This window comes from Acipenser ruthenus, chromosome 31 (genome assembly GCF_902713425.1).
Source record: "Acipenser ruthenus chromosome 31, fAciRut3.2 maternal haplotype, whole genome shotgun sequence".
Lineage (NCBI taxonomy): Eukaryota > Metazoa > Chordata > Actinopteri > Acipenseriformes > Acipenseridae > Acipenser > Acipenser ruthenus.
This window is the reverse complement of record NC_081219.1, coordinates 909,650-936,573: the sequence shown is the minus strand read 5'-3', so window position 1 is coordinate 936,573 and position 26,924 is coordinate 909,650. Positions and strand designations below refer to the sequence as shown.

At 38.7% G+C, this 26,924-nt stretch overlaps 1 protein-coding gene across 4 annotated transcripts in view; it reads left to right on the top strand.

Annotated features, from left to right (window-relative positions):
• LOC117396811 (astrotactin-2-like) overlaps window positions 1–26,924 on the top strand; it is a 559,949-nt gene that overhangs the window by 406,941 nt on the left and 126,084 nt on the right. For all 4 annotated transcript variants that reach the window (XM_059005718.1, XM_059005716.1, XM_059005717.1 and 1 more), the window contains 2 exons: window positions 13,705–13,838; window positions 16,930–17,078. In XM_059005718.1, the coding sequence (XP_058861701.1) occupies window positions 13,705–13,838; window positions 16,930–17,078 (283 nt within the window). The remainder of the gene's footprint in view (window positions 1–13,704; window positions 13,839–16,929; window positions 17,079–26,924) is intronic.

The following is a 26,924-nucleotide window of genomic DNA, read 5'->3' as shown; positions in this document are numbered from 1 at the left end:
TGTGGTCCGTGCCTGTCACTCATAGGCTGTTCGACTGATGTGAAACACAGCCCCTCCTATTCCAAGCGTTCCTGCACTTCACAGACCTTCCATATGTTACAATATTATCTTTTTTAGTTTTTTTTTTTTTATTTGGGGTCCAGGGGTCAGGGTCGTTGTAATGAAGGGTGTTATAGCGAGGGTGTACTATGTGTTTTAATTTGGTGTATATGCTGGAGGAGCAGCTGTCCCCTGTCTAGCTAAATATATAAAGTGCAGTATGTAATATTAGACAATGTTACAGTTTGGCAAACGTATTGCAAACACTATGCCTTTTCTTGGTCCAAGCTTGAGCAAAACAGTTTTATTTGAATCAGTGTAATCGCTGACTGAAAGGGAAACTTGGTATGGGGGTGAAATAACAGAGTTTTCTAAACTGATGTACTCATCTTCTTGTTTAGATTTACTTTGTACCATTTTCTGTTTCAGTCCTCACAAGTGTTTTAAACTTTGTAAAACACTTATTTGCCCCAGTGGCCTCAGTGCTGTTGTCTGATTAAATACACTTTTCTCTCCGGACTCCCAAATAATGCAAGAATATCAGCTTACCCAGGTCAGTAAAATATATTTACCTGGTGCCTGACATACGTACAGTACATGTCAGAAGAATTCAACAGCACGACCCGAAAATCAATTCATTTATTAATATATTTCTAGAAGCCAACATGCAATATACATATTACCAATTGCCATTAATGCTCAGAATTAACATTTTCAAATGCATTATGTAAAATTCTAACCTTGTAAGTGCCTCCACTTTGTTTAAGTAAAAGTGCTTGGCCAATAGAGTGCATTGATTAAATTGTATCAGACAATCAGAATAGATTGGATCTGTTGCTCATGATTCATAAAGCCATATATCATTATCTTGCGATTGTGTCAAAACAAAATGTACATTTATTGTCAGTTTTACTTTCATAAATGGTCCTTCTGGAATGAAAGGACGTAAACCAGAGAGGCTGACTCATACAACATAATAAGATTAAATGAAACACTGGCTTGATGACGAAGGTTGTCTAAACCACGATAGGTTGATTGCAAAGCCAGTCACGTAATGCTAATAGTGGTGATTGAAGGTAATCTGTGCAATATCATTGTAGAGCAATCTGGAACTAGCTCATGCTTAACCCCGTCATAGATGTACTGGAATAACTGGAGTTTATTTTCCTGACCTACTGAAATAGCAAATACATTATTTAAAGATCTCACTATTCATTATTATTATTATTATTATTATTATTATTATTATTATTATTATTATTATTATTATTATTATTAGTATTCCTGTATCTGATACAAGACTGGCAGCACTTTATTAATATTATTAATAATTTGGTTTGCTGCGTGTATAAATAATACACTAGCTTTTGGAATATCAAAGGGAAATTCAACTTACAGGTGATATTCTACTTTGAATTCAAGTAAGTTTTGACCTGAAAGAGGACTTCTTCACACTTCTAATATGAAGACCATTTGTGTGTGTGTGTGTGTGTGTGTGTTTAAGCTTGTGTATTTTAGATATCAGTGCATTTGCAGTATCAGCGTTGATGATGTTAGTTTTCTCAAGATGGCACTGTTACTTGCTTGAGGCCCAGTTGGTGGGGCAAAATAGGCAGGGACTGTTTCTTCTCACTGCTCTACAGTGGACCCTACTGGCACTCAAAGTGGTACATTCGAAATTGGGGCAAACAGGGATAAAATAATGGTAAAATAAATAAATAAATACGTAGCTGGTCCGTGTCAGTAAAAAAAAATTGTTAGCCTTTGACAGACTTGCTGAATTACCAGGCTGATTTGTAAACGGTAGCTTTTCCTCCGTTCCTTGAATCCTTGAAAGCAAACATTTGAAACCATTTCCTTGTTTACAGATTTGCAGCTGATGACTAAGCTTTAAATTGCTATGACTGAGGTATGCTCCGGTAAATACAAGTTAGGAAATGTAATATAAACCCTCCCAAAAGCTGCTGAGAAATGGGTTATTTCATTTAACAATGTTAGTGTCTTGCTTGAGCATATCCTGATGTGTACAACTGAAGGTCACGTATGCTGGGTAAATACATTAGGCATAGGTTAATACAAGACAGATTACAACTCTGCTTCCCAAGAGCTTCTGGTAAGGGCTTTGTGGTTTCCTGTAAGAATAAATTACAAGAAAAAAAAAGAAAAAAAACCCAATGGGCTATATTCTTAAAGCTATTTACTCCAAATGTGTTTTGTTTTTTTTTCTGAATGGAAATAACAGCATTACAAGTCTAAAACAAATAAGAAACAACTAAATGGTACCTCTTTTTTCTGGTTTGGTAGCTTGTGAGTGTTGTAAGACACCCACAAGTTTATTATTATCATATAGGTAAAATAATACAGAGAAATGCACGACTACTAGAGTATATGAACTAGCCCTACTACAGATTAACAGATAATGTAAATACTTAGCTGTTAGAATCTGGACTGCTGGCGATGTCAGCTTTCTCTCCTCTTTTCCAACTGCGAGTGAGTGCTCTAGTGTACCAAACACATATAACCTTGACCCCCACCCCCTACTTGCCACAACTCACACGTTCCCCAAACAAGAAGAGAGAGCGCCTTTCCTTATCTCTCTTTTCTCCAACACAGACCCCCAATATGTCTCTGCCTATCTTGACTTGGCAGGTAGTCAGCGACTCCTCACTTAACAAAGAACAGATGTCACCTCTCCACAAGGTTCTCAGACATTAAATGTATTGAAAAAGTTCAGTTCTCAGCAAAAAAGAGTTAGTCAATTAAATGATTCTTAAACGTTTATTAACATACTAAAATTGTTAAAGGTACTAGATGTTACAGTCCCCACTGTGTTCCAAAAATTCAACTCACTCAAGCTAAATAACTCCTTTGAAAATCCTATCCCAGTAAGGACATCAAAATCAAACTTATCAGAGCTGTTAACATGCACACGTTCAGGAACGTGCGGGACGATTATCGAACCTATAGTTACATCCTTTTTAGTGGTGAAACAGAATGTTGAGTTTGTAATGTAATTGGTCTTGATTTGCTTTTCATTAGTAGTTACACAGTATTCTCCATTACCTTTGTATACATAGTTTACCACTTGTGCTTCGTTGTTAACATCCTGACAAGTTTTACTGGGGCACGTCACTTCAGGAATACGGCTATGTGACAGAGAACAAATGAATCCTCGCCAACAATCTCCCTCCTGACCTGTGAGGACACTGTATAGCTGGAGCAGAGTGCCCCGAAATGGATGGTTTAGCAGTTCATTCCAGGGTCAGTCGGAAGCCGGCCATCCAGGAAGGGGGCGGGGCCACGATACCCGTAGTCATAGCCTTAATGCAGTAGGCAATGTGTCAGTCACGGATTGGAGGAGACGTGATTGGCCGCACCACCGAAAGAGGGCATGATGGAGGGTATTTAGGGGAAGTGGCCCAGTGACCTGTTCCTTGGTTTTGATGGTTAAACTCTAAGGACCATAAGCACAGGAGAATTAAAAGTACCGTGAGTGTTTCGTGTTTTGTTTGTTTGTCAGCTAATTGTCATTGTTTGTTTTGCTACACGGCTAACATGAACCGGGAGCTGTCGCTGCACGCCAGCACCAAACCCCGGACTACACTGCACTGTTGTTACATCTGTGTTTTTCTTTCAGCACTCGCTTGCACTAGAGCACCCAGTGTGAGGAGACGTGTCTGTGTCTGTGTTGTGTGTAATTTAAGTGTCTTATTCTTTCGGGACTGTAACCCTCCTTCTGCACGGCACAATACACATTGTTGTGTAGCGCCCGTACTTATTATTTAAGTGTTGTTGACACGCAACCCAGCAGGAAATAAAGAGCAGTTCATTGTGAACTGTCTTGTGTTTGTCTGTTCCGGAGCACTGCAAGCCACTCGTTCACAGGTTAAGAAAAAAATAATGTGCCTCCCGTCAGTGATCAGAGAGAGGACACACCTCTCATCTCAAACCCGAGTCCACTAAGCAGACACCCTCAAAATACCTTTGAGAGAGAGTTTAAATGTATGTGTAAAAAGTTGTCAGGATGTTAAAAATGAAAATAAAAATCAGAGGCATGTTATTTGAACAGTTGTAGCAACACGGGGGATGTAGAACTATATTTTTTGGAATCCTGCTACGTACTCTTTAAGTTGTTTCTTTGTCATTTTTTATGGTAACTGGTGTTTTTCTTACTTTAATTATTGTATTTATTGATTTATTTTAGCTCTGAAAGTCTTTATTGGTTGGTTTCACTGCTATGTCAAAATATGAACATGCTTCCACTTTCTACCAGAATAACCCTGATGGCCCTCTTATGCACATGTACCTAAAAGAGCAGCGCTGTTGATTTCCAGCTGGGTTCAGTTTACCTGATTTTTTATTTTGTTATTCTAGTCCTAATCTCTGTGCAGTTCTCAGAACCAGCAGGCAAGCACAAGCTGTGTGTGACAGGGAGCGTCGTTCCTCCAGTCACACCTGTGCAGTCTGATTGCTGCCCACCAGACCTCGGTCTTGTTTTATTGTTCCCTGTTGTCTTTTTATTCAAGTGCTAATGCACGTTTACTATGAACAGAATGCACAGGAGCATGGGATTCCTGAGATCTATTTTTAAAAGCATTCTGTGTAACTGATGATGATTGCTCTGTACTAAAATACAAGGTGGACATCTTGCCAAATGAGTAGGGCCTTGTGTTTTACATGACGTGTCTTTTAACCTGTAATTATCCTACAGCCACAAGATGTCGATATAGCCTTGTGACAAGCTGGCTTTAGTGGTTACGTCAGACCAGAAAGGAGTACACAGACAGACAGTAGTTGCAGTGAATCTGAGATGCTGCGGCGGTCAGTGTTTTATTAACACACAGAAAATAAAAAGGCTGAACAAAACAGAAGACAGGACACGGCACTTACGCCAAAATAAATAGACAAAAAAAACAGACTAACACTTAACAAACAATGGACTAACAGACAAACACGGTGAGTAAAAATAAACAAACAAGTATCGTGTTGGTCCTACCAGCATGCAATAGCAATTGTTAATATTTAACTTTATTTTACTTTCCTCCTCTCTCCTGTTCTCTACTTACCGAACACCCAACACCCAACTGTTGTGCCAGGATTCAATTACTAATTAATTATTCACTTGAATCCCAGCACGTGAATTAATTCTGTGCAACCCCGTGCTTACATATTAAATACTTTAAATGCACATGAAGTGAAGTGCAATCCCCGTGCCTAAATACAATTATACATTTTAAATAACTCGTGCTACACACACCCATTTATATCCCGTGCAGCCATATCCATGCACCAACATTAACACACCACACGCAACATATAACACAGAAATGCACACAGGGGCGGGGCACATTGCCACAAGCCTCCACAGAAAGCCACGTCATGAAAAATCATTAAGCAATCATCCCTCTATGTTACTTTAACCATTTGAATTGCTCATCCCATTACTGCAAAGTACGCATTAGCAGATTAATAAACAGAACGCTGTAGATGGCTACTGACATTTATTTAACCCTTACATCCCTGTAAATACGTTTAACATGATTTTAAAAGCACATTTTTTTTCAATATTATTTCAGAGAACTCAATTTTCTTGATCTCTGGATCTCACCGGGCACATGATTTTCATTACATGAGAACAGGTGTTAAAACTTCATGCTGATATTGGACTCTCGCCAAGATAAGCACCAACTAAGACATAGCTTCTTTACTTTAAACTAATGTGATCCATCTGCGTTTCCTTCCGTCTGATAATGTAGATATCCTTCTGCCTGGTGTTGATAGCTGAAGTGTAATGCTGGCTCCAGGTATCAGACTATTTTGCCTCCCTGGCACATCAGCACACACAACGGCTGCAATGCTGGCTCCAGGGATCAACCACAGTGCAGCCTCCCTAGCGCATCAGCATAACAACCGCCTGGACTGAGTTGGTTAGGGTACTTCTCTGGGGTCTTAAGGGCACCTTCCATCCTTAAGAGGGTACGACAGTGATTCTGGCATCCCAGCATCACCCCCTCCATCCCCCACTCAGCTAAGCCCAGCTTACTTACTTTCCTTTACATCACTGTTTTTTTTTTCTACTGTGCTTGTGGAGTAGTGGTTAGGGCTCTGGACTCTTGACCAGAGGGTCGTTGGTTCAATCCCAGGTGGGGGACACTGCTACTGTACCCTTGAGCAAGGTACTTTACCTAGATTGCTCCCGTAAAAATCCAACTGTATAAATGGGTAATTGTATGTAAAAATAATGTGATATCTTGTAAGAATTGTAAGACGCCCTGGATAAGGGCGTCTGCTAAGAAATAAATAATAATAATAACCACAGCCAGTTGCTGCTCCTCTCGGCTGCTTCAGATAAGTTATTCACTATGCGTCGCAACTCTTGACCACTGAATCCTGTGTCTCTGAGAAACCGGGTTGTGGAGTGTGCCACAAATCCTCGACAACCCACCTCCACTGGGTAAACCTGGACTCTCCATCCTCGCTGTTCCAGCAGCTAGTTGAGCGTACCGAAGTTTCTTCCTTTCATACGCCTGCCTCATCCACAGCATCCTCCCATGGCACTGTTAACTCTACCAGGTAAACAAGGTGTGCTGATCCAGACCACAGGACAATATCAGGTTGAAGGTTAGTGATGGTAATCTCAGGTGGGAAAATAAGCCATTGACCAACATCTGCCAGCATTTTCCAGTCTCTAGCAGCTTCTAGTTGTCCTAGACAAGTTTTGGTTTTAATACCTTTTCTTGGAGGTTCCTCCCCAGGACATATATTGCTGGCATTGGTGGCAACATGTTGGTCATGCTGCGCTTGTCTTCCAATGCTAAGGCCAAACATCGCAGACCCTGGGCATGACGCCAAGTAAACCATCCTTGGCTAAGACCCACCTTACATCTTGTCTTAATGTAGCTGGCAAGGAACACAAAGGACACCACGGATCCTCTCCTCCTGCTTTTGCACCTCATTGACTACCAGCTTCCTCCATTGAGCTGGGCTGCTTTGTGCCATGTAGGAGGAACTGAACTGAGACCAAGGCCTCCTCTTCCATGCTGTACTTGCCCCATGATATAACTGATATGAATATATATTTTGTCAACAGAAGAGAAGATATTGTTTTTTTTTTCCCGTTTCTGGCACAGATCCCTGAACAGTATAGATAGTATAACCATTTATTGGAATCTGGGCATTTCATAGATTCTGTAACATATGTAAGCTGTGTTTATTTAATTTTTCATTGTTTTGTTTTTATTGATTTAGTTTTGTTCTTTGAATAAAAAGGTTGTTCATAAGAAGCCCATAAGTGTTACTTATGTTTGCATGAAAGACAAAAGAAATCCCTTCTCACTTCTTGTGCATTATATTTTGCTGTTAAACTTAAGCATCGTCAGTTGGTCTAGCCGATCTTCTTTCATGGATTGACCTTGCTCTGTGAAAACATGTCCATGTGAAGAAACACTTCTTTCAGCATCCACAGAATTGGTAACAACTGACAAATATATTTTAGCCTTTCTTGCTAAATTGGGAAATATTTCTTCTTCATTTCTCCAAAATTCGGTCAAAGAAATTCCACTAGCGTTTTCTTTTGCATATGGCAGCATCAAATCTAACAGGAGGGATTCTTTATCCAAACTACAAACATGTTGTGGGTCTAAAATCCTTCCTGCCTTCAGAAACTTGTGAGCTGGTTGAATAAAACGTGGTTTTGTTCTGCATTGATCAGGGTTGCAGTAACTCGTCAATTTTTCAAAAACTTTGTGGAAAGTTTTAACAACACACTGTTTATTCTGCTATCTGTGCTGAACGACTCTTATGCCAGTGCTTGATATGTATTTATTAATTCTGCAACTTTATTATACGTTTGATGAATTCTAATGTTACAGCTTTCAAAATAAGTTATACCTACCATTATAGGCACCAGCTCCATGGTGCTGTGGGTGCTTAAGCACCTCCAAAATGTGTTGATGCGGGTGCTGCTGAGTAGGGGTGTGTGATAATACCGCTATAACGGTATATTGAGATATTCATCAGGCAATACAATAATACCAATATAATGGTATATTGAGATATTCATCAGGCAATACAATAACCGGTATTTGAACAACAATAACGGTATTTTTGGTTAAACTAAGGGAAATTACTGGAAAATGTCGGCTATTGTCTCGCGAGATAATCACTTCCCGCAAAACTCGTAATGCGAGCAGTGCTACTTGCTAACACAAAAGAAAATATGGCAGAGGCACACAGAGATTCTGAGCTGCTTAAATTCTGCAAAGCAAAGACATGTGTGGAATAATTTCCTAATACAAAAATCTCAAAAGGATGGCTGTATAGCATCACACATTGCAGTATGTTGTTTATGCAAGGCTGAAGTAAAATATGCTGACGGTACCACCAACCTGACATACAGCGGTGTAGTATTACATCTTAAAGCACCAGAACGACAATTACAATATTGATTTTTCAAAAACAAAGTGTACTAATTCACATTCTATTTGTACATTGAACTTGAGGTAACATTTAATAGGTTATGCATGCATCTCGGATGAGACTTCAGGCTACTCCCCCTTGATCAGTGCTGCCAGATTGCTGGTTTTTTAGCCAAATTTGGCTTGTTTTGAAAGCATCTAGCGGGTAAATGTTGTCTTTGGTGGTTTGGTTATTTTTTGGCTACCATATTTTTATCATGCATGTTTTTTCTATTCCTTTCGATTATGAGGTCATCTTCAGCGCAGAACTTCAATCACCACGATGCCCTCTATAGTATATCACATCCTCCCCCTGTCTTTTTTTCTGGAACTCTGCATCCACTAAAATTACGAATCACACAAACGCTCAGTTATTTATTATTCGTAACCAATTTAAGAACTGTGTCAGTACAGTAGAATGTTTTTTTAATGTATGTTTAAAGACTATCTGCTGACAGTTCTGGACGATTTTAATTTTATACTACATTCTGAATATTTTTTCTCCCCTGGACCTATCGCATTTGATCTCATCAGATAAAATAATAGCAGTTCTGGTACTGTAGTTGTGAGAAAAAAACAAGCAAAGCAGATACATAAATAAATAGTTTATAACTACTTAGCAGTGTTTTTATTTTTTTTAAATAAATGTGTAGCACTTATTTATGGTTTTCTGATATATATATATATATATATATTTTAAAGCAAGGGCAGTGGAGTTTGTTCTACAACAGCAAGTCTCGAGGTAAGCTCGAGGTAAACCGCCCCCAAGCGAATGAGATAAATGAAAATGCTGTGCATACGTACAGGCATGCGCAATATGTTGTTGGGAAAATTCAGCCCTCACTGGATGGGCAGCAGTGTGGAGTAGTGGTCAGGGCTCTGGACTCTTGACCGGAAGGTCGTGGGTTCAATCCCTGGTAGGGGACACTGCTGCTGTACCCTTGAGCAAGGTACTTTACCTAGATTGCTCCAGTAAAAACCCAACTGTATAAATGGGTAATTGTATGTAAAAATAATGTGATATTTTGTAACAATTGTAAGTCACCCTGGATAAGGGCGTCTGCTAAGAAATACATAATAATATAAATGTAACTGAAGAAAGGGGCTGTTACGCAAGAAAGACTCTTTAAATACAGGTGTAAATACAGGCTACATTTACAACAGAAATAGAGGTAGCACGCTAGGATTATCACACTATTATTCCAGAAAGAAAAACCCATTGACCCTGTCCTTTTTTATCGTGACAAGGGTTACGATAAACTTCCAAGTGCCGCACCAGTAAGTGTCCTTATATGGTAATTAAGGAGGGGCTATGCTAATATTTGGGATATCACACATCAGAAGAACGTACCAATAATTAAACACACATTGCATTAAAAAGGGTGTTTACAATGACTCTGTAAGATTTTAAAATGCTATTACATGTCAACTTGTATATTGCAAGTATAATTTTAGTGTATCATGTAAAGTATAATGAGATGGCCCTGTTTGCAGATTATTCAGAGAAGCCTGCTGTGAAATTACTAACGATGTACTTTTGACAGTCGTGGGGATGCACTGATGTAGCTCTGTGCCCTTTTGTTGGCTTTTTTTTAATAACAAATTTCATTGGCACTTGCGTTGGTTGTTCTGAAGTTGTACGATAAGTGTTTCTTAACACAAGACTTGCAACAGGATCACAGGGGATAAGGAAGTGTATTTCTGTCTCAGTAAGAGGATGATTCTTCTTGGCCCTTGAATTTGACGCATTTTGACCCATGATACCAAACTGGCACTGGCCTAACCCCTTCAGGCCTTCCATGCTTGGAACATCCAAAATCTAGAAAACTTTAGTATGACGATGTTATAATGACATCACAAATCTAGAAAAAGAATGTTCCATTCTGGGTATCAAAAGTCATTGTAAGAAACGTCTGGTGAAGATAAAATACTGGCATGAAGCTTTATGAATCCCATTCCCAGCCAATAGTTTGTTATTAATGTTCATCAGTCCCTTATGTTAACATTAATAATTAAATTGGTTTTGTTAACACAATTTTTTTCTTTATCTATTACCACTGCCAAGAAATGTAAAATAATCAGGAATGTAGCTTTAACACGGTTTTTATTACATTGCAGAAACCATGACTCAAATGACCTTTAGCAGGTGTTTATTTAAGTTGAATTTATTTGTACTTATCTTAGCCTTGATCGTCTACGTTCTGGGAATGCAAAACACATTGATCTGAATCATTACAAGTCATTTCTCCTGTCTGTTCCACATATTTTAGCTGTAACATGTTCTGGACTTCCTGTTTTGTTTTCTGATGGTTGGTTTCCTATTGATAACAAGAGTCTACAAAGACTTTCTCCTGGGCTTTGCGTGTGTCTGAGTTTTGACCAGCATTTCACCATATGGCCCAGGAAGCACAATTAGTTTAATTTAGTGCTTGTTTCTTGCAGGAAATTCAAAAAAATGTTGCTTTTATGTGGCCTTGGTTTAAAAAGTAAACAAGATAACTTTGACACCTGGGTAAATGCTGAGCTTTTTTAAAATCTTGTGGTTTGGTTAGTGTCTGTGAGAAATAGAGCAAAAAATCTAGCAAATGAAAGCCAGCTGCCAGTCTTGTGTCAGATACAGGACACATATTGCAGTGGGTTAGTTGTTTATCTAGAGTGGAAGCCACGGCCAGCTATTGACCTGTCGCAGTGCGGTAACACAAACATGTCACAGCTTTGCAGTCCTGTTTTACCTGACCAGCTTTGAATCGGACAGTGCAATAAACAAAACTGCACTGAGCACTGTGGACTTAAAGAATAAGCTTTAAAGACAATCGTGCATTGTGTCAGAGCGCAGCTAAACTGCACATGGTTTTTCAGTAGTAATCTGTGACAAACCTTTTTCTAGTCAGATATCTTCAAGGTAAAGTCAAGTTAAGGGTATATCACAGATGAAAGATTAGTGCATTTAAATATGACATTTTAATAAGTGTGTGATGCAGCAGACAGAATTGCTGTTGTAGGTGGATCTGCATTTATTTGGAAGCCTAATCTGTGTCAGTCTAAAGCCTCATTTACAATTAGCAATGGCATTGGATGGTACTTTGCTTTTGTTCAGTCACATTCTATGCTGTTTTGGGAACCACTTAATACTGTACAGTCTGTAGTTGATTTGTGGTACAGCGTGGAGCTTAAACTATACAGTACATTACATATTTGATCTGAGCTAACTTGGGCTATTCGTTGAAGCATCTTAAAACCTGTTCACTGCAAGTTGCACTTTATATTTCAAATTGGATTTTAATCATACATAAAGACCTGCCTTAACTAAGGATTTAGGGAGCTCCTGTTTAACAGTGAATCGGTCTAGATCACTGAAGATCATTCTGATGATCTAGACCAGGGATTTTCAGCCGGGGGGACGTATACCCCTGGGGGTACTTCTAAGGGTCATAGGGGGTATGCAGGAAGACTGATGACTAAAATAACAATGAAAGTAAAACAACATAATTATGTTCAATTTATTTTTTTAACGGTATTATATATTCTCTAAACCACAGTGCATAAATATTTCATTCTTGTTTAGCAGCTCAAAGCTTACAGTCTGACTATAGTTTCAAAATTATCGTCTACCTGCACGCATGCATGGTTTTGATTGAGTGCATTTGTTAATCAGACTATTCTACCTTTTATTGCACACATGGTACCGTTCAGTGGAGTGAGTTTAAAAAACAAATCTGGTGCTCAGAAATGAGCAAACATGGCTTTACTATAATTTGACAGTCATTTCAAAATTCTAATATATAATTTGATCATTGGGCTTACCTAAAACAGTCACTCTCCTAAGAAACAAAAACATGTAATAAGCATAGTACTTGTACTACTCGTAGAAAAAATAACATACACATATATAGATACTCGTTTATACTCGCTACTCGGCACACCCCTAATTGGGAGCATTCTGAAATTCATTGTGTTTTAAATTAATTATAACAGAGTGCCCTAGAGAATAGGAAAGTGTCCAGCTCCAGGTACATAAGTTGAAGCTACAACGAGGTGTTTCGTGTCTGGTCCGTTCAGGTCTTTGCCTTGGTGGTGGGTTGTTTATGCACTCTGGTCCTTGTCCGTATCTGCTGTGTGCGTGTGTATGTGTGTCATTTCCAAACTGCAACCGAAAGATCAAAACTTACTGAGTCACGGTGTGAGTTTATTCGGAGGTAACCTGACTCCTCTGATTCAGACTCATACCTTTTCATCCCGTAATGAAATATTAGGGTGATTCACCTTAACTGGTACGAATACACAGCTGAGATTTGAACATGTTTACACTCTGTTCTTCTGCATTTCAGAGATGAATGTTTTGCACAGTTAACTTGGTGATGTGACTAGCTCAGCCATTGGAGCCCTGGACTGTCATGTGAACAGGCTTTAGTGTGAAAAGCACACAATTAGAGGCCATTCAATAAAGAAACATTTCCAAATGAAAATGCTATATCGTGCAAGCCTATATTACACTAACGCACTCTCAGGTGTTATTTTAAAACATTGTTAATATTTTAAATGCAGTACCACAGGAAATGCATTGATCATAACCACCTCCAAGTTCATAATTGGTCCAAGGATTTTAATCGCTGCAATCCTTATTGTCCTTATTACTTTTATAAGGTATCACATGATAAAAACTATGACAACTGCGTGTATTATTTACTGCACAGAATGCCCCCAAACCATCAGCTGTCTTTATTACAGTTTGTTTATTGCACTGAGAGTCTGGGTACGTCTGAAGGAACTTGTCTGTATACCAGTCTGTCCACACTACATTTTAATTCAAAAGTTCTATGTAGGGCATCATCTTTTATCCTGGTACAGATAGTTGTAGTCTTATATTTGCAGCTGAGTCAGAGGATGTCTATCAGTAACGTACTTGATATAAAATAAAAGCAGATAAAATAAATACATAAATAACGATACAGTGGTGTGAAATGATATTATTGATGGTTGTATATAACCCCTCCCTTTCAGAGCCTGCTTTTCATTAAGTTATCGTTAATGTATCCCATATTTAGACTTGCTCACGTCCAGTTGAGAAACCCCAGAAGTGTTTTTTTTCCACTCCAAAGGGGATGCTGCAGGGTTTTTACATATTAAACGGGTGGCGGTTAGTTCTCAAACAGAACAAGCAGGTGCTGTGTGACACTAATTGCATTTCTGCCACCCGTATGTTTTGCAGGCTTTCAGGAACGCTGTAATGAGCACCTACTGGTGCACAGGAAAAGGTGATGTCATTGAGGACTGGTGCAGATGTGACCTGAGTGCCTTTGATGAGAATGGACTCCCAAACTGCAGCCCTCTGCTCCAGCCTGAGTAAGTAACTCTAACCACACATGATCCCCAACACCCTGGAGCTTATCCAGGGCGACTTACAACTGTTACAAAATATCACATTATTTTTACATACAATTACCCATTTATACAGTTGGGTTTTTACTGGAGCAATCTAGGTAAAGTACCTTTCTCAAAGGTACAGCAGCAGTGTCCCCCACCTGGGATTGAACTCATTCTGTGTTTCATGGGCCTAGCTTTTATCATATTGACCCTCCAGTCAAGAGTCTAGAGCCCTAACCACTGCCCTGCAGTGGTGTTTACGGTTGATTACTGCTGATTACAGTGATTACAACTGTATTGAACTACTCACTTCAGAGTTTAATAAAGTCATCTAATAAGTCAACCCTACTTATATATGGAACAGAAAGAAAACAGGTACATACAGACATAATCATATTATAATAAGAGTTCAAACTAATGCAATGTTATTTGATTTTAATGTAATTCACAAGTGCTACAACAAAGCCTGTATTATTATTATATAAATAGGTATACTTCACAGCGACCTTCAGTAGCAACATGATGCTCCATATTCACAAAGCAATTACCCTAGTCATAAGTTTGCGGCATTTACTTTTGTAAAAAGAAACGCAAACGCTACTAGCAAGATAATCTGCTTGTATGAAACTAACCTTATAAATGATCTGAAGTAGTATAACCGCAATGTTTGTTTTTTATTAATTCATTTTAATTGTTGCCTTCAAAGTATAATGCATTATTACTATTCATATACACACCATACACATTTATTTAATTAATTTATTGTGTGCAAGAATGAATGAATGTGTTCTATTGTCTTTGCCTCTGATATTGCCAGTCTACATCTCATGTGATTGCGGATTCGCTAGATAATGCAATCTCATCCCAGGCTGGCACGGCTTTGCACCAGCAGCTTTCCTCTAATGGTAGTACCTGCCGAAGAGGGGTTTCAGGAGAGTCGCTCGCGTGCGACTTCCTTTCAATATTTAATGCTTCCAATATGTCAGCAAAACTGAGCTCTCCGCTATAATGTTCGTTTGACCGGTCTTCACTTCTCTGGGAGATGTACAGTCCAGCTGCCGTTATCGTTTCTAATTGCAAGAGGCGAATGCTCATTTATTATTTATATGGGAGACTGTAGGAAGTGAGCACTACAGCTATTCTCTCTTAATGCTTCCTGTTCAGTAGAGAGACACTGTTCCCCTGCTGATCCTGGGAGAGCTTTGCTGTATGGATAGCTAGGATTACGAAGCATCAAATCCAGTCCTGTATTTTTCACTCAAGCAGTGGCATTTTCATTATCCGGTCTGAAAGAGCATTCAGCCTTTCTTTTAGGCTTTATTAAACCCAATTTACTTTTCAGCTACAATCTCTCTCTCTCTCTCTCTCTCTCTCTCTCTCTCTCTCTCTCTCTCTCTCTCTCTCTCTCTCTCTCTCTCTCTCTCTTTAGTCAGTGATAAAATTAAAGAGTGAACAGTAATACCCAGGATGCAGTGGCATTTTCATTATCCGGTCTGAAAGAGCATTCAGCCTTTCTTTTAGGCTTTATTAAACCCAATTTACTTTTCAGCTACAATCTCTCTCTCTCTCTCTCTCTCTCTCTCTCTCTCTCTCTCTCTCTCTCTCTCTCTCTCTCTCTCTCTCTCTCTCTTTAGTCAGTGATAAAATTAAAGAGTGAACAGTAATACCCAGGATGCTGTTGGCATTAAAAGTCAAACATTTTATGGATCCATAATTTATAAAGTGCTGTGCTGGCCAGTAACCCTCATTATACAGCTTTTTGTAAAACCATATCTACACCAGATACCACTAATAGTAATATATGGATTTTAAATCCTCAAGAATTCACAATTACAGTATTTGTCCACCGGAAGGCTTCCCACCATAAGTAAAAATGCTACTTGAATTAGATGAACTATCACACCCTTTAAACCAGCACTCCAGGATGTATATTTTATGGGAAGACATTGGGTCTATTCAGCACAGGGGAGTTGATTTCTTGTCTTACATTTTTAAACAGTGGGGGTATCTCATTCACTTACATACAAATTACAATCCTTTCCCTATTAAATGTACTGATTGGAAAAGTGATGTCATTTAATAACCTGTAGCAGGAGAGGTACCAATCTGTCATTTTTGTTTTGCTAGATGACTTTACGGTACTTCATTTGGCATTGGTTACTTTCAACTGCACAGCCGAGGTATAGTACTGTACATAGAAGCCTGGTAGGTGTTTAGATGCGGCCCTACATTGAATCTCTTTTAATATCCTCAAGTGTAGGCCTATGCACCGTCAGAACAGAGTGCTGCCAGTAAGGAGAGGTTAAAACTTTATAACTGCTTGTGCAAACGAGCCTGCTTCTTTCATGATCTGCCCTGTTCTGCATATCGGAGTTGCTCTCATCACTTTAGTTGATTGTAAAACCTTATTTCTACCATTACCTACTTCCATAATGGTAACTATAAATACATTAAATGATATCAATTGCAATGTCTTTGTTTTACCCCATCCAGTGTCACTAAAGGAAGCAATTAAAATAAACAATGGACCATTAAAATGCCACGATGCCCATTCAGAGTAAGGCAAACTGCTGCATCCCACACAACCCTCACCACTAACCGTAGTGACAAAGTGCCATAGATTTCCAATACTGCCTCCCCTCTAGGTCTAGGATGACGACCCCCAAAGCAGAGTAAGCCCCAAGGATATATCACTGCTTGTGTCCGGACATCCCTGTGCTGGCAATCAATTGCTTGTCATTCTGGAAGGCTGTGGAAGTATCAACTCAATTGTTACCAAAGTGTAAAAACAAAGCAGTTTACATGATGTGTCTATCCATTCTTATTGCAGTTTTTTTTTTTTTTTGCAGCTATATTCTATATTGCTATAATGTAAGTCTGTAATATTACCCAGCTGACTCAGTGCTTTGTGTGGGCAGCTTAGCGGTTCTGTCCCCCAAAGGTCGAATGAAAAGATAAACATATCAATGTGGTTCCTGGTGACTCCTACAGTAAAGCCACTGTGGCGTGGCATGCAGGGCGAGTCATCTCAATGGTGTCATGCTTTCTAATTGTGTGTTTAAATCTGCAGACTACGACTGGCACCTAACCTGGAGCCATCAAGCACCATGGTAGCGATGGAGTGGCTGGACATCGAGCCTGTTATAGGATGCAAGATCTCAGACTTCATCATACAGCACAAGAAGGTGGAGGACCCACTGGAGGCTGAAATCTACACCGGTAAGCACGGTTATAGCCACTGGACAACAAAATACATATTACTACATATCTCATTGACTTTCACATCTTACAGGTGTACAGCTTCAAATGCTGATTTACTGCTGAGAACCTGAAAACAGTGGTGCAAACCCATCCCTATTTCCAAGTACATCAACACTTGCATTGAATGGTAAAGAGGGAGTGAAAAACAGAGAGTTCTGGAAATGGACAGATACTATCTGAGCATGACAAGGAAGCACAGGTAACACTTACACCATGACAGCACACCCTTGTCCTTGAAAAGCTTAAGCTCCTCTACAGGCCCTTTGTCTTTTGAACCCTTATCTTCTATGCTGAATAGCTGTGTGCTGTTTATCTGTTGTCACTGGATACAAGACAACAAGCAACGTTTTGTAGGCCAGTAGGTTTTTAATTCTAATTTGCATTTAGAACAGATAATGCCATATTAGCACCTGAAGGCCTTCCATTGACTCTCTCTCTCCATTACTGACCTAATACCAGAGGCTAAGAATTTGTGATGTGCGGTTTTGTTTTCTATACCCTATCAGCTATGGGTAGGAGATGTTACCAGTGCATTAGTCACACAATCAATGTGTTTTAAAATCCTAACAGTATATATACATATGTGTGTTTTATAAAGGGTCGTTTAGAAGGCTTGTTGACCAGCCGATTGACGAAGAAATGAGCTACTTTCAATTGCTTGTGACTGAGTTTAGGACTTTATTGCCCTCATGATGGTGTGCAGTCAGATTACATCTTATCTGAGTTTAAACACATGGTTTGTGTTAGCAAGAGCCAGTCTGAGTCCCCAAATGAGTTCTGGTGTGTTGCCTGCTTCCCAGAGTAATTGGAGAAAATGGGCATTAGGCATTCTCATGTCAAGGGCAATGAGTCACAGCTCCTGAGGTATGATGTCATATGTGAATTGTAACTGACCCACAGCTCAGGGACAAACAATGATATTGCTCAAAAACTTTCATCTATAACGTCGGCTTTGAAACCATCTGTCTTTCTGCATCCATAATTCTAGGATTCACTGTTCAATGTTGCGATTTTTGTAAAACGCTTTGAGATAATTTTTTAGGGTCCTCATTCCAAAAATGGGAAGCCTTATGTGTGTGGGTCAGTCTGTTCATCTGTCTTCCTTGGTGAACACGATAACAGCCTTTGCACCGATATTTTATAAAAACATACCAAAATGTACGGGTGAGAGGAGGACATTCAGTCCATTTAAGATGGTCCAGTTCCTATTGGCTGATTGATCTCAAAACTTTGTCATGTTGGATCTTAACCCTTTAAGCATCAGGATTGTGTTAACACGCTCATACTGAAGTGGGCTTTTAGGACCGCGATCGTTACAGGGCCACCGTACTTTGCAGTACAGGCTTGAAACACATATCAATGGATAGGGGAGGGACTGACATTCACTTCCTGATAGGTTTTTTTGTGTGATGTCACTGAGAGGGGCATTTAGTGTCTAAAGGGTGGAGTCAGTTTACAGCAGCTCGGCAGAGACAAAAGCAGAAACAAAACATCACAGAAACTTGTTTAGAGCTAATAAAAAAAGGGGAAACACTGTAACTCGGATGTATTTGACTTATAATTATATTAGAACATTTATTCTGTCTCATATATATGTTTTTACAACATTTATAAATAAAATAATCGAGAGTATTGTCCATTACTGCTTATAAAGTATTATGTCATTGCAATCACTCTGGTGAAACAATATCTTGTAATTTGCCCAAACATCAATATTTTTCAACAAAACTTTAAGGAAGTATTGTAAGGTCCCTTGGGTCATAGAATAACACATTTTTATACATGTATCTCTGAGCAGAATACATAATAAAAAATACTTAACTTTAAGGGTTAAAGGATTCAAGTGATTCTGGCTAAATTTCATACCCTTACCACTCTTTGGCCCATATTGATAAAACTTATCGTGCCAGTAATAGTGTTTAACATGACAGTATTTCATCAGGTGATGAATAAATAGCATTTACCATCAAAAAACATTGTGACGTTAGAATAACGTGCCCTTAGAGACCAATTTTGTGATTAGCATATTATTCGTCTGATTGATGAATCTGTATCTGTTAATTGACCCTTATCGGCATCATAAAAACACGTGCCTCAGACCAGGCAAAGAATGAGATGCGTCTTAACAGTATCAATTCCTAGCATAATGTCTGCTTTTAGGAACACGTATTTAAGCCAATAGTAATAATAAAAAAGTCTATTTTAATTATCCACTAATTACGTAATTTAAGCGTTTCGTTATTTATAACACATACATTAAATTGCATTGTTAACTCGTCTGAACAGGATCGGTTACTTACTGGTTGGAAAACATAAATCATGCTTGTGCCTATTGCTCTAAGAAAATGCCAGGCTTGGTGTGCTTGTGTGGGCTGCGACTTGCTTATAAGAACATAAGAACATAAGAAATTATGTTCTTATGTTCTTATAAGAAATTAGAAACATAACATTTACAAACGAGAGGAGGCCCCATTCAGCCCATCTTGCTCGTTTGGTTGTTAGTAGCTTATTGATCCCAGAATCTCATCAAGCAGCTTCTTGAAGGATCCCAGGGTGTCAGCTTCAACAACATTAATGGGGAGTTGGTTCCAGACCCTCACAATTCTCTGTGTAAAAAAGTGCCTCCTATTTTCTGTTCTGAATGCCCCTTTATCTAATCTCCGTTTGTGACCGCTGGTCCTTGTTTCTTTTTTCCGGTCAAAGAAGTCCCCTGGGTCGACATTATCTATACCTTTTAGAATTTTGAATGCTTGAATCAGATCACCGCGTAGTCTTCTTTGTTCAAGACTGAACAAATTCAATTATTTGAGCCTGTCTGCATAAGACATGACTTTTAAACCCTGGATAATTCTGGTCGCTCTTCTTTGCACTCTTTCTAGAGCAGCAATATCCTTTTTGTAACAAGGTGACCAGAACTGAACACAATATTCTAGGTGAGGTCTTACTAATGCATTGTAAAGTTTTAACATTACTTTCCTTGATTTAAATTCAACACTTTTCACAATATATCCGAGCATCTTGGCCTTTTATATAGCTTCCCCACATTGTCTAGATGAAGACATTTCTGAGTCAACATAAACTCCTAGGTCTTATTACTCTGATGATGTGATTTGAGGTATCGATTTAACAGGAGCACAATTATTCACCTTTTGGAGAATTAACATGTACTGAAGAGTCGATCTGCTAGAAACAAGGCTGTCCCCGTATAAATGCATATTAACTCAGTGCATGATTACGATTCTGATGTTGGCAAGTTTTGCAGGTAAAAGAACCCACTATTTTTCGTTCCTATATATTCATCACTGCCGTGCTCAGAAAGCTAGTAGACTAGTTAGCTTTACGTAGTTTCCGTAGCATTCCATCTACCGAGAGAGGCAGCTCAAGTCATTTTAAAGTCAATTATATTTTATTATGACCACCAACACATATGTGTGTTTACTATTTACAGCTACGGCCAAAAGGTTGGCATCACCCTATAGAATGAACTCATTTAGCTTCATAAAGTGGAATGAAACCAGCTGAATAATGTTACATTAATATATTGAATCACTTTGTAGTTTCCCAAATACTTTATGAAAAACTGACAAAAATTGAAAAATGAGACATTTTGAAATCTAACATGAAATACTGTACTACTATTATGGCTTCCGGTAGACTTTTGCGATATCAATGCTAAAATTCTAGGTGATACAAAACCTTTGGCCATAGCTGTATATTGAAAAATACATATTCATGTCAAACGGGATAGTTAGTTAGTTCGAGAAGTTGTATTTAGTAACTACAAATAAATTGCAAGAAATATGTAGCGTTTTCTAATCCAATTTCACTATGAAACTGAGTAGTATTGTGTGACAGGCAGGATTTTCAATCTAGTTGTATTTATCTCTTTTAGTTTAAAAGAAGCTTTTTGTGTGGTAAGGTGTACTGTATGAGAAACAGATTTGAGATGTTATTTTATGTATTGTATTTTAATGGGTTGTGCAGGTATTTGAAAACTGAGGGAATACAGTAACTCAGGGGTTACCAATCTGGAGTCTGCGGCGTAGCTTCAGGGGGTCCGCAGCAAAATATGTAAAATTACTGAACAAAAGAAAATGATGTGTGAAATATTTAAAAGCAAATCTTAAAAGTTAAATAAACAAATCTTAAAGCTCTTGCCCTTGCGCCCCCTGCCCTGCATATGTACTTTGAATGTCCCTGGTTGCTTGTTTCGTGCTTAGAGTATGTACCATTATCACAAAAGCGGGGTGAATTGCAATTACAATTTAAATAACAAATATAGCCGCGACCCTCACCAGGAGAAGCGGATCGATAATGGATGGATGGGTGGATAAACAGCTATATTTATGCAATTTACAATTAAATATAAAGCAGGATTTCTCACAATACGTTTTAAAAAAAACAATTTTATATTTTTTTTCGTTCAGCTTCTAGATATATTTTCTCCCCCCTGCTGTTGATAAAATAAAACATTCCACTTCTGCACATGTACAGTGAGAACTCGACAGAGTATAACAGTCAAAATGGCGCGGTTTCTGAAACGCCAACGAAAAGAGCCTGAGGAGGAAAACAAATGCAGTGATGCTTCCATGAGTACCAGTGCCACAAGTACCACCTGTACAAACGAGCAGGCATCCTCCGTGAAGGCATCAAAATCAAAATCTCAAAAATATGATGCTGAGTACATTCACTTCGGGTTTTCTTGCATTACGAAGAAAGACGGCCTTGATTACCCAAAATGTGTGATGTGCTTTGAAATCCTATATAATGAATGCCTCAAGGCATCAAAGTTGAAGCGGCATTTACAACAAAAACACCCAAATGAAGCTGGGAAATCTATAGATTTTTTTAAAAGAAAGGAATCCCAAATTTTAAAACTAGTGAGTACTTTTAAGCAGCACGTTACTGTTCCAGAGAGAGCCTTAAAGGCATCTTTTCTAGCCTCATACCACATTGCTCGCACAAAAAACAAACGCATACAATTGGGGAAGAGTTCATTTTGCCAGCTACTGTAGATATTGTTTGTGAAATACTGGGTGAAGAAGCAGCCAAAAAAATTTAAGTGGTGCCATTGTCAAACAACACTGTGCCGAAGGATATGTGACATGGCAGAAGATGTTTCTGCTCATCTTTTGGATTGGTTGCGTGCTAGCCCGTACATTGCCTTGCAGTTAGATGAAAGTACAGACGTTGCAAATGCTGCACAGCTACTCGTATATGTAAGGTTTATAGAAGGGGGGGAATTTGTCAAATAACACTTCCACACATCGACAGTGCGGCTGCAAATGTAATGGTGTTGTAGCTTTTATAAAGACAAAATCTCCAAATGCCGTTGCAAGTCATTGCATGCTTTACCGTGAAGCACTTGTTGCCAAACATATGGATGATGAGTTTAACCAGCTGCTGCAAGAAGTGATAAAAATTGTCAATATGATAAAAGCTAGGCCCATGAAACACAGAATGGGTTCAATCCCAGGTGGGGGACACTGCTGCTGTACCCTTGAGCAAGTTACTTTACCTAGATTGCTCCAGTAAAAACCCAACTGTATAAATGGGTAATTGTATGTAAAAATAATGTGATATCTTGTAACAATTGTAAGAATTAAATAATAATAATAATAATAATAATAATAATAATAATAATAATAATAATAATAATAAGTTATCTGAATCAAAGCATCCAAGGCTGTGACGTAACCGTATTAAATATGCAAGACAAAGTTAGAGCATTCACTAAAAAAATTGCTCTCTGGTAAAATAAACTTAATGAAGGAGTGACAGAAATGTTTCCACTTTCACATGAAGAACTTAAATCTTCCAGCATGAGTACCAGCAGCATCCCGCCACTCATCGTGTCTCATTTGATTCATCTGCAACATTACTTCAGTGAATACTTTCCAGAGCGCGAAAACAAACATTTGAATTGAATCTGAAATCCCTTTGATTCTGAAATCGATAGAAACCTGGACCTGAAATCCCAAGAGTAGTTGATTGAACAGTCAAATGATGGGACTTTAAAGATTAAATTATCTGCTGTTCCATTACCACAGTTCTGGTTCATGGATGAGTATCCTGTTGTTAGCGATAAAGCTGTGAGAACTATTTTACCCTTTGCTACAACATATATGTGTGAGACCGGGTTTCCACACTGACAGCACTGAAGACAAAGCACAGAGCAGGTCTGCATGTGGAGAGTTACATGCGAATATCATTGACTGGAATGAAACCGCGATGTAATGACCTGTGCAGGAATTACCAAGCACACCCATCCCATGAGGCATGCTGAATCCAGAGTACTTTGTAAGTAGTATTATTTACTTACATTTATTTTTATCCTTGTACCTTTTTGTTTTCTTATTTAATTTGTTGTTTGCAATAAGAGTAAGGTGATCTGCTCAGTATCTAAGTAGCAATGGATAAAGGTGTCTGCAGCTGAATTACTTAATGTAAACCACGACATGGTTTATTTAGATTTCCAGAAAGCTTTTGACAAAGTCCTGCATAAAAGATTAATCCTCAAACTGAACGCAATAGGGATTCAAGGAAATGCATGCACATGGATTAGGGAGTGGTTAACATGTAGAAAACAGAAAGTACTGATTAGAGGAGAAACCTCAAAATTGAGTGAGGTAACCAGTGGTGTACCACAGGGATCAGTATTAGGTCCTCTGCTGTTCCTAATCTACATTAATGATTTAGATTCTGGTATAGTAAGCAAACTCGTTAAATTTGCAGACGACACAAAAATAGGAGGAGTAGCAAACACTGTTGCAGCAGCAAAGGTCATTCAAAATGATCTAGATAGCATTCATAACTGGGCAGACACATGGCAAATGACATTTAATAGAGAAAAGTGTAAAGTACTGCACGCAGGCAATAAAAATGTGCATTATAAATATCATATGGGAGATACTGAAATTGAAGGAGGAATCTATGAAAAAGACCTAGGAGTTTATGTTGACTCAGAAATGTCTTCATCTAGACAATGTAGGGAAACTATAAAAAAGGACAACATGAAGAGAAAATAGGAGGCACTTTTTTACACAGAGAATTGTGAGGGTCTGGAGCCAACTCCCCAGTAATGTTGTTGAAGCCAACACCCTGGGATCCTTCAAGAAACTGCTTGATGAGATTCTGGGATCAATAAGCTATTAAAAACCAAACGAGCATGATGGCGAATGGCCTCCTCTCGTTTGTAAACTTTCTTATGTTCTTATGTTCTTAGTAATAAAAATGATAAAGATGTCTGCTAATGACAAAATAATAATAATAATACAGATTCATTGGGTGGGGGGCCTCAGCCAGGATTCAGAATGTTTTGGGGGGCCTCGAGCTGAGAAAGTTTGGGAACCCCTGCAGTAACTATCAAAAGCATGGCGATTGTTCTGCCATTTAACTGACACTCTAGTGCCTCCTATACTTTATTGTGTGCTGCAAAGGAAACATGTGCTAACATTAGAGGATCCATTTGTTCTTAACCACAAGTAAAATATCATGAGCTGTGACAACACATTGCATTTCTGGTGGTTACAGTTCTTTATCAGGAAGGCATGTGTATATAAGCTTGTGACAGGCTGGCTGCAGGGAGGAACTCAGACCAGAGACAGAAACACACAGACCCGTTTATATCCCGTGTACCAATGACTATACACCAACATTTACACACACAACATACAACACATAACACACAAATGCACACAGGGGCGGGGCACATTGCCACAAAGCTATATATAAAAAATAAATGTTTTAATCAAAAAACGTATACTGCACCTGCCCTAACCTCTCACTCTCGTCCACACATGTATGTGCAATTATTATTTTTATTATTATTTTTATTTGTTTATTTAGCAGACACCTTTATCCAAGGCGACTTACAGAGACTAGGGTGTGTGAAATGTGCATCAGCTGCAGAGTCACTTACAACAACGCCTCACCTGAAAGACGGAGCACATGGTGGTTAAGTGACTTGCTTAGGCTCAGACAGTGACAAACCTGACATCTTGATATTTCGGACAACCTGCCTGTCCCCAGGCATGTTCCATAGCCATAACGTGATTGTGTAAACAGACAGTGTATGCCATTGACGTCTTAAGTAGGCGACACAGCTCCTTTGTATACCTTTTACAATTGGTTAGATAAAATCCCTCAGGAAAAATCTGTGATGGTAAATCACATCTAAACCCATCACATCTAACTCCTATAGTGGCGCCATTTCAGATTTCAATGGGGGGCTATAATAATATAAGGGTTAAATGTTCAATATATATATAATATAAAATGCTCTGCTCTTATACCATAAGGACAGGTTCAGCTATACATATTGTAGCGTTTGCCGGAGGCAGAAAATGGAGAAGACACGCTTGTTTGAGTTCGAATCCTTTATTAATTTGGATGACCTCTCAGAGACCTTTGCTCTGTCTGCTTCACCGCTTTCCCGGAACAACTATCTGAACAGCACTGCAGTGCCTTCTTATAGGCTTAGCCCGCCCCTTCATGCAAATAGGGTACCAGGCATCGGACACATCCCATTGGCCCTCAGCCGCACACCAGGACCAATGGGCACAGACAGACCAATGAGGACGCACAGATAACAACCAATGGGAACAGACCAGGGCAGATAAACAAACAGCGAGTCACATGGTACGGAGAAACACACACACAAAAGATAAACAAGCAATGGTGGAATACAGCGGGGAGGGAATAACACACATCATGCAAACACAAACAGACAGCAGGGAATACAGTACATAAACACACATGCACGGATCGCTACAATATTATAACACAGGACATGAAAGAATAAACTGTGTGAAAACATGGATTGCGAGTTTTGAAAAAAATCTTGATCAGTAGCAGCTGGTGACCTTTTGAAGAAGTGAAGGCATACATTGTACATGGTTGCAGAAATGAATGGGAAAGAGTAACATAATATCTTTCATCAACCTCGATGTTGCAACATGCACAAAAAGCCATTTGGAAGTAGAAATGGGGAATCAATTAACAAATAAAATGCATTACGTGTACCTTGGACCACATTAAAACGATTATTACACAAAACCAAAACAATTTAAATTACTGCTAGCTTAAAAACGTACTTGGAAGTCGATTTACATTCAGGAGCAGCACTCTTTCAATTGCTGGCTTATTTTAATGAAGCCAAAAACGGCTTTAAATGTAATCAATTCTCAAAAAGAAACTAACAGAATATGTTTTATTATTGTGCGGGTGTGTCTTCTAGTGCTGTCAATCAAGCTGCAATTATATGAGACACGTGTGGGGCAGGTGGAGAAAAATCCAGCTCTGATGCTGGCAAGAGTTCCTATTGTATTTTTTTTCTTTTCTAAATTCTAATAGCAAACGAGGAACCTTATTTATTTGGAATTTTGTTACAAATAAGCGTGTCACTGATATACTGATATTAACCTGAATGTGATAGGCAATGCCTCGCATGCAGCCATTTTAGATGTATGCTATAGTGTTTGTTGTTAAACTTCAATGTTTGAAAAAAAGACTATAGTGAATACGTTGGCCTTTGGTTATTGGTGCTGATTGAGTTTTTGCAGTCTATTTCTATATGTAAGAAATTAAGAGACGTGTCTTTTGAATAAAGGAAACGCAATAGCATATGTAATGTTTTATTGAAAAGAGGGTTTTAATATTTGCATATGCATGTGTTTTCTGATTTGCATAAGAATGATTTAAAGTAATCTGATTTGAAATAAGGGGGGAACAACTTTATGTATTTGTCTGTGTCTGTTTCTATGGTAGTTTGTTACTTTTGTGTTTATAGTGGGCCTGGTGTGT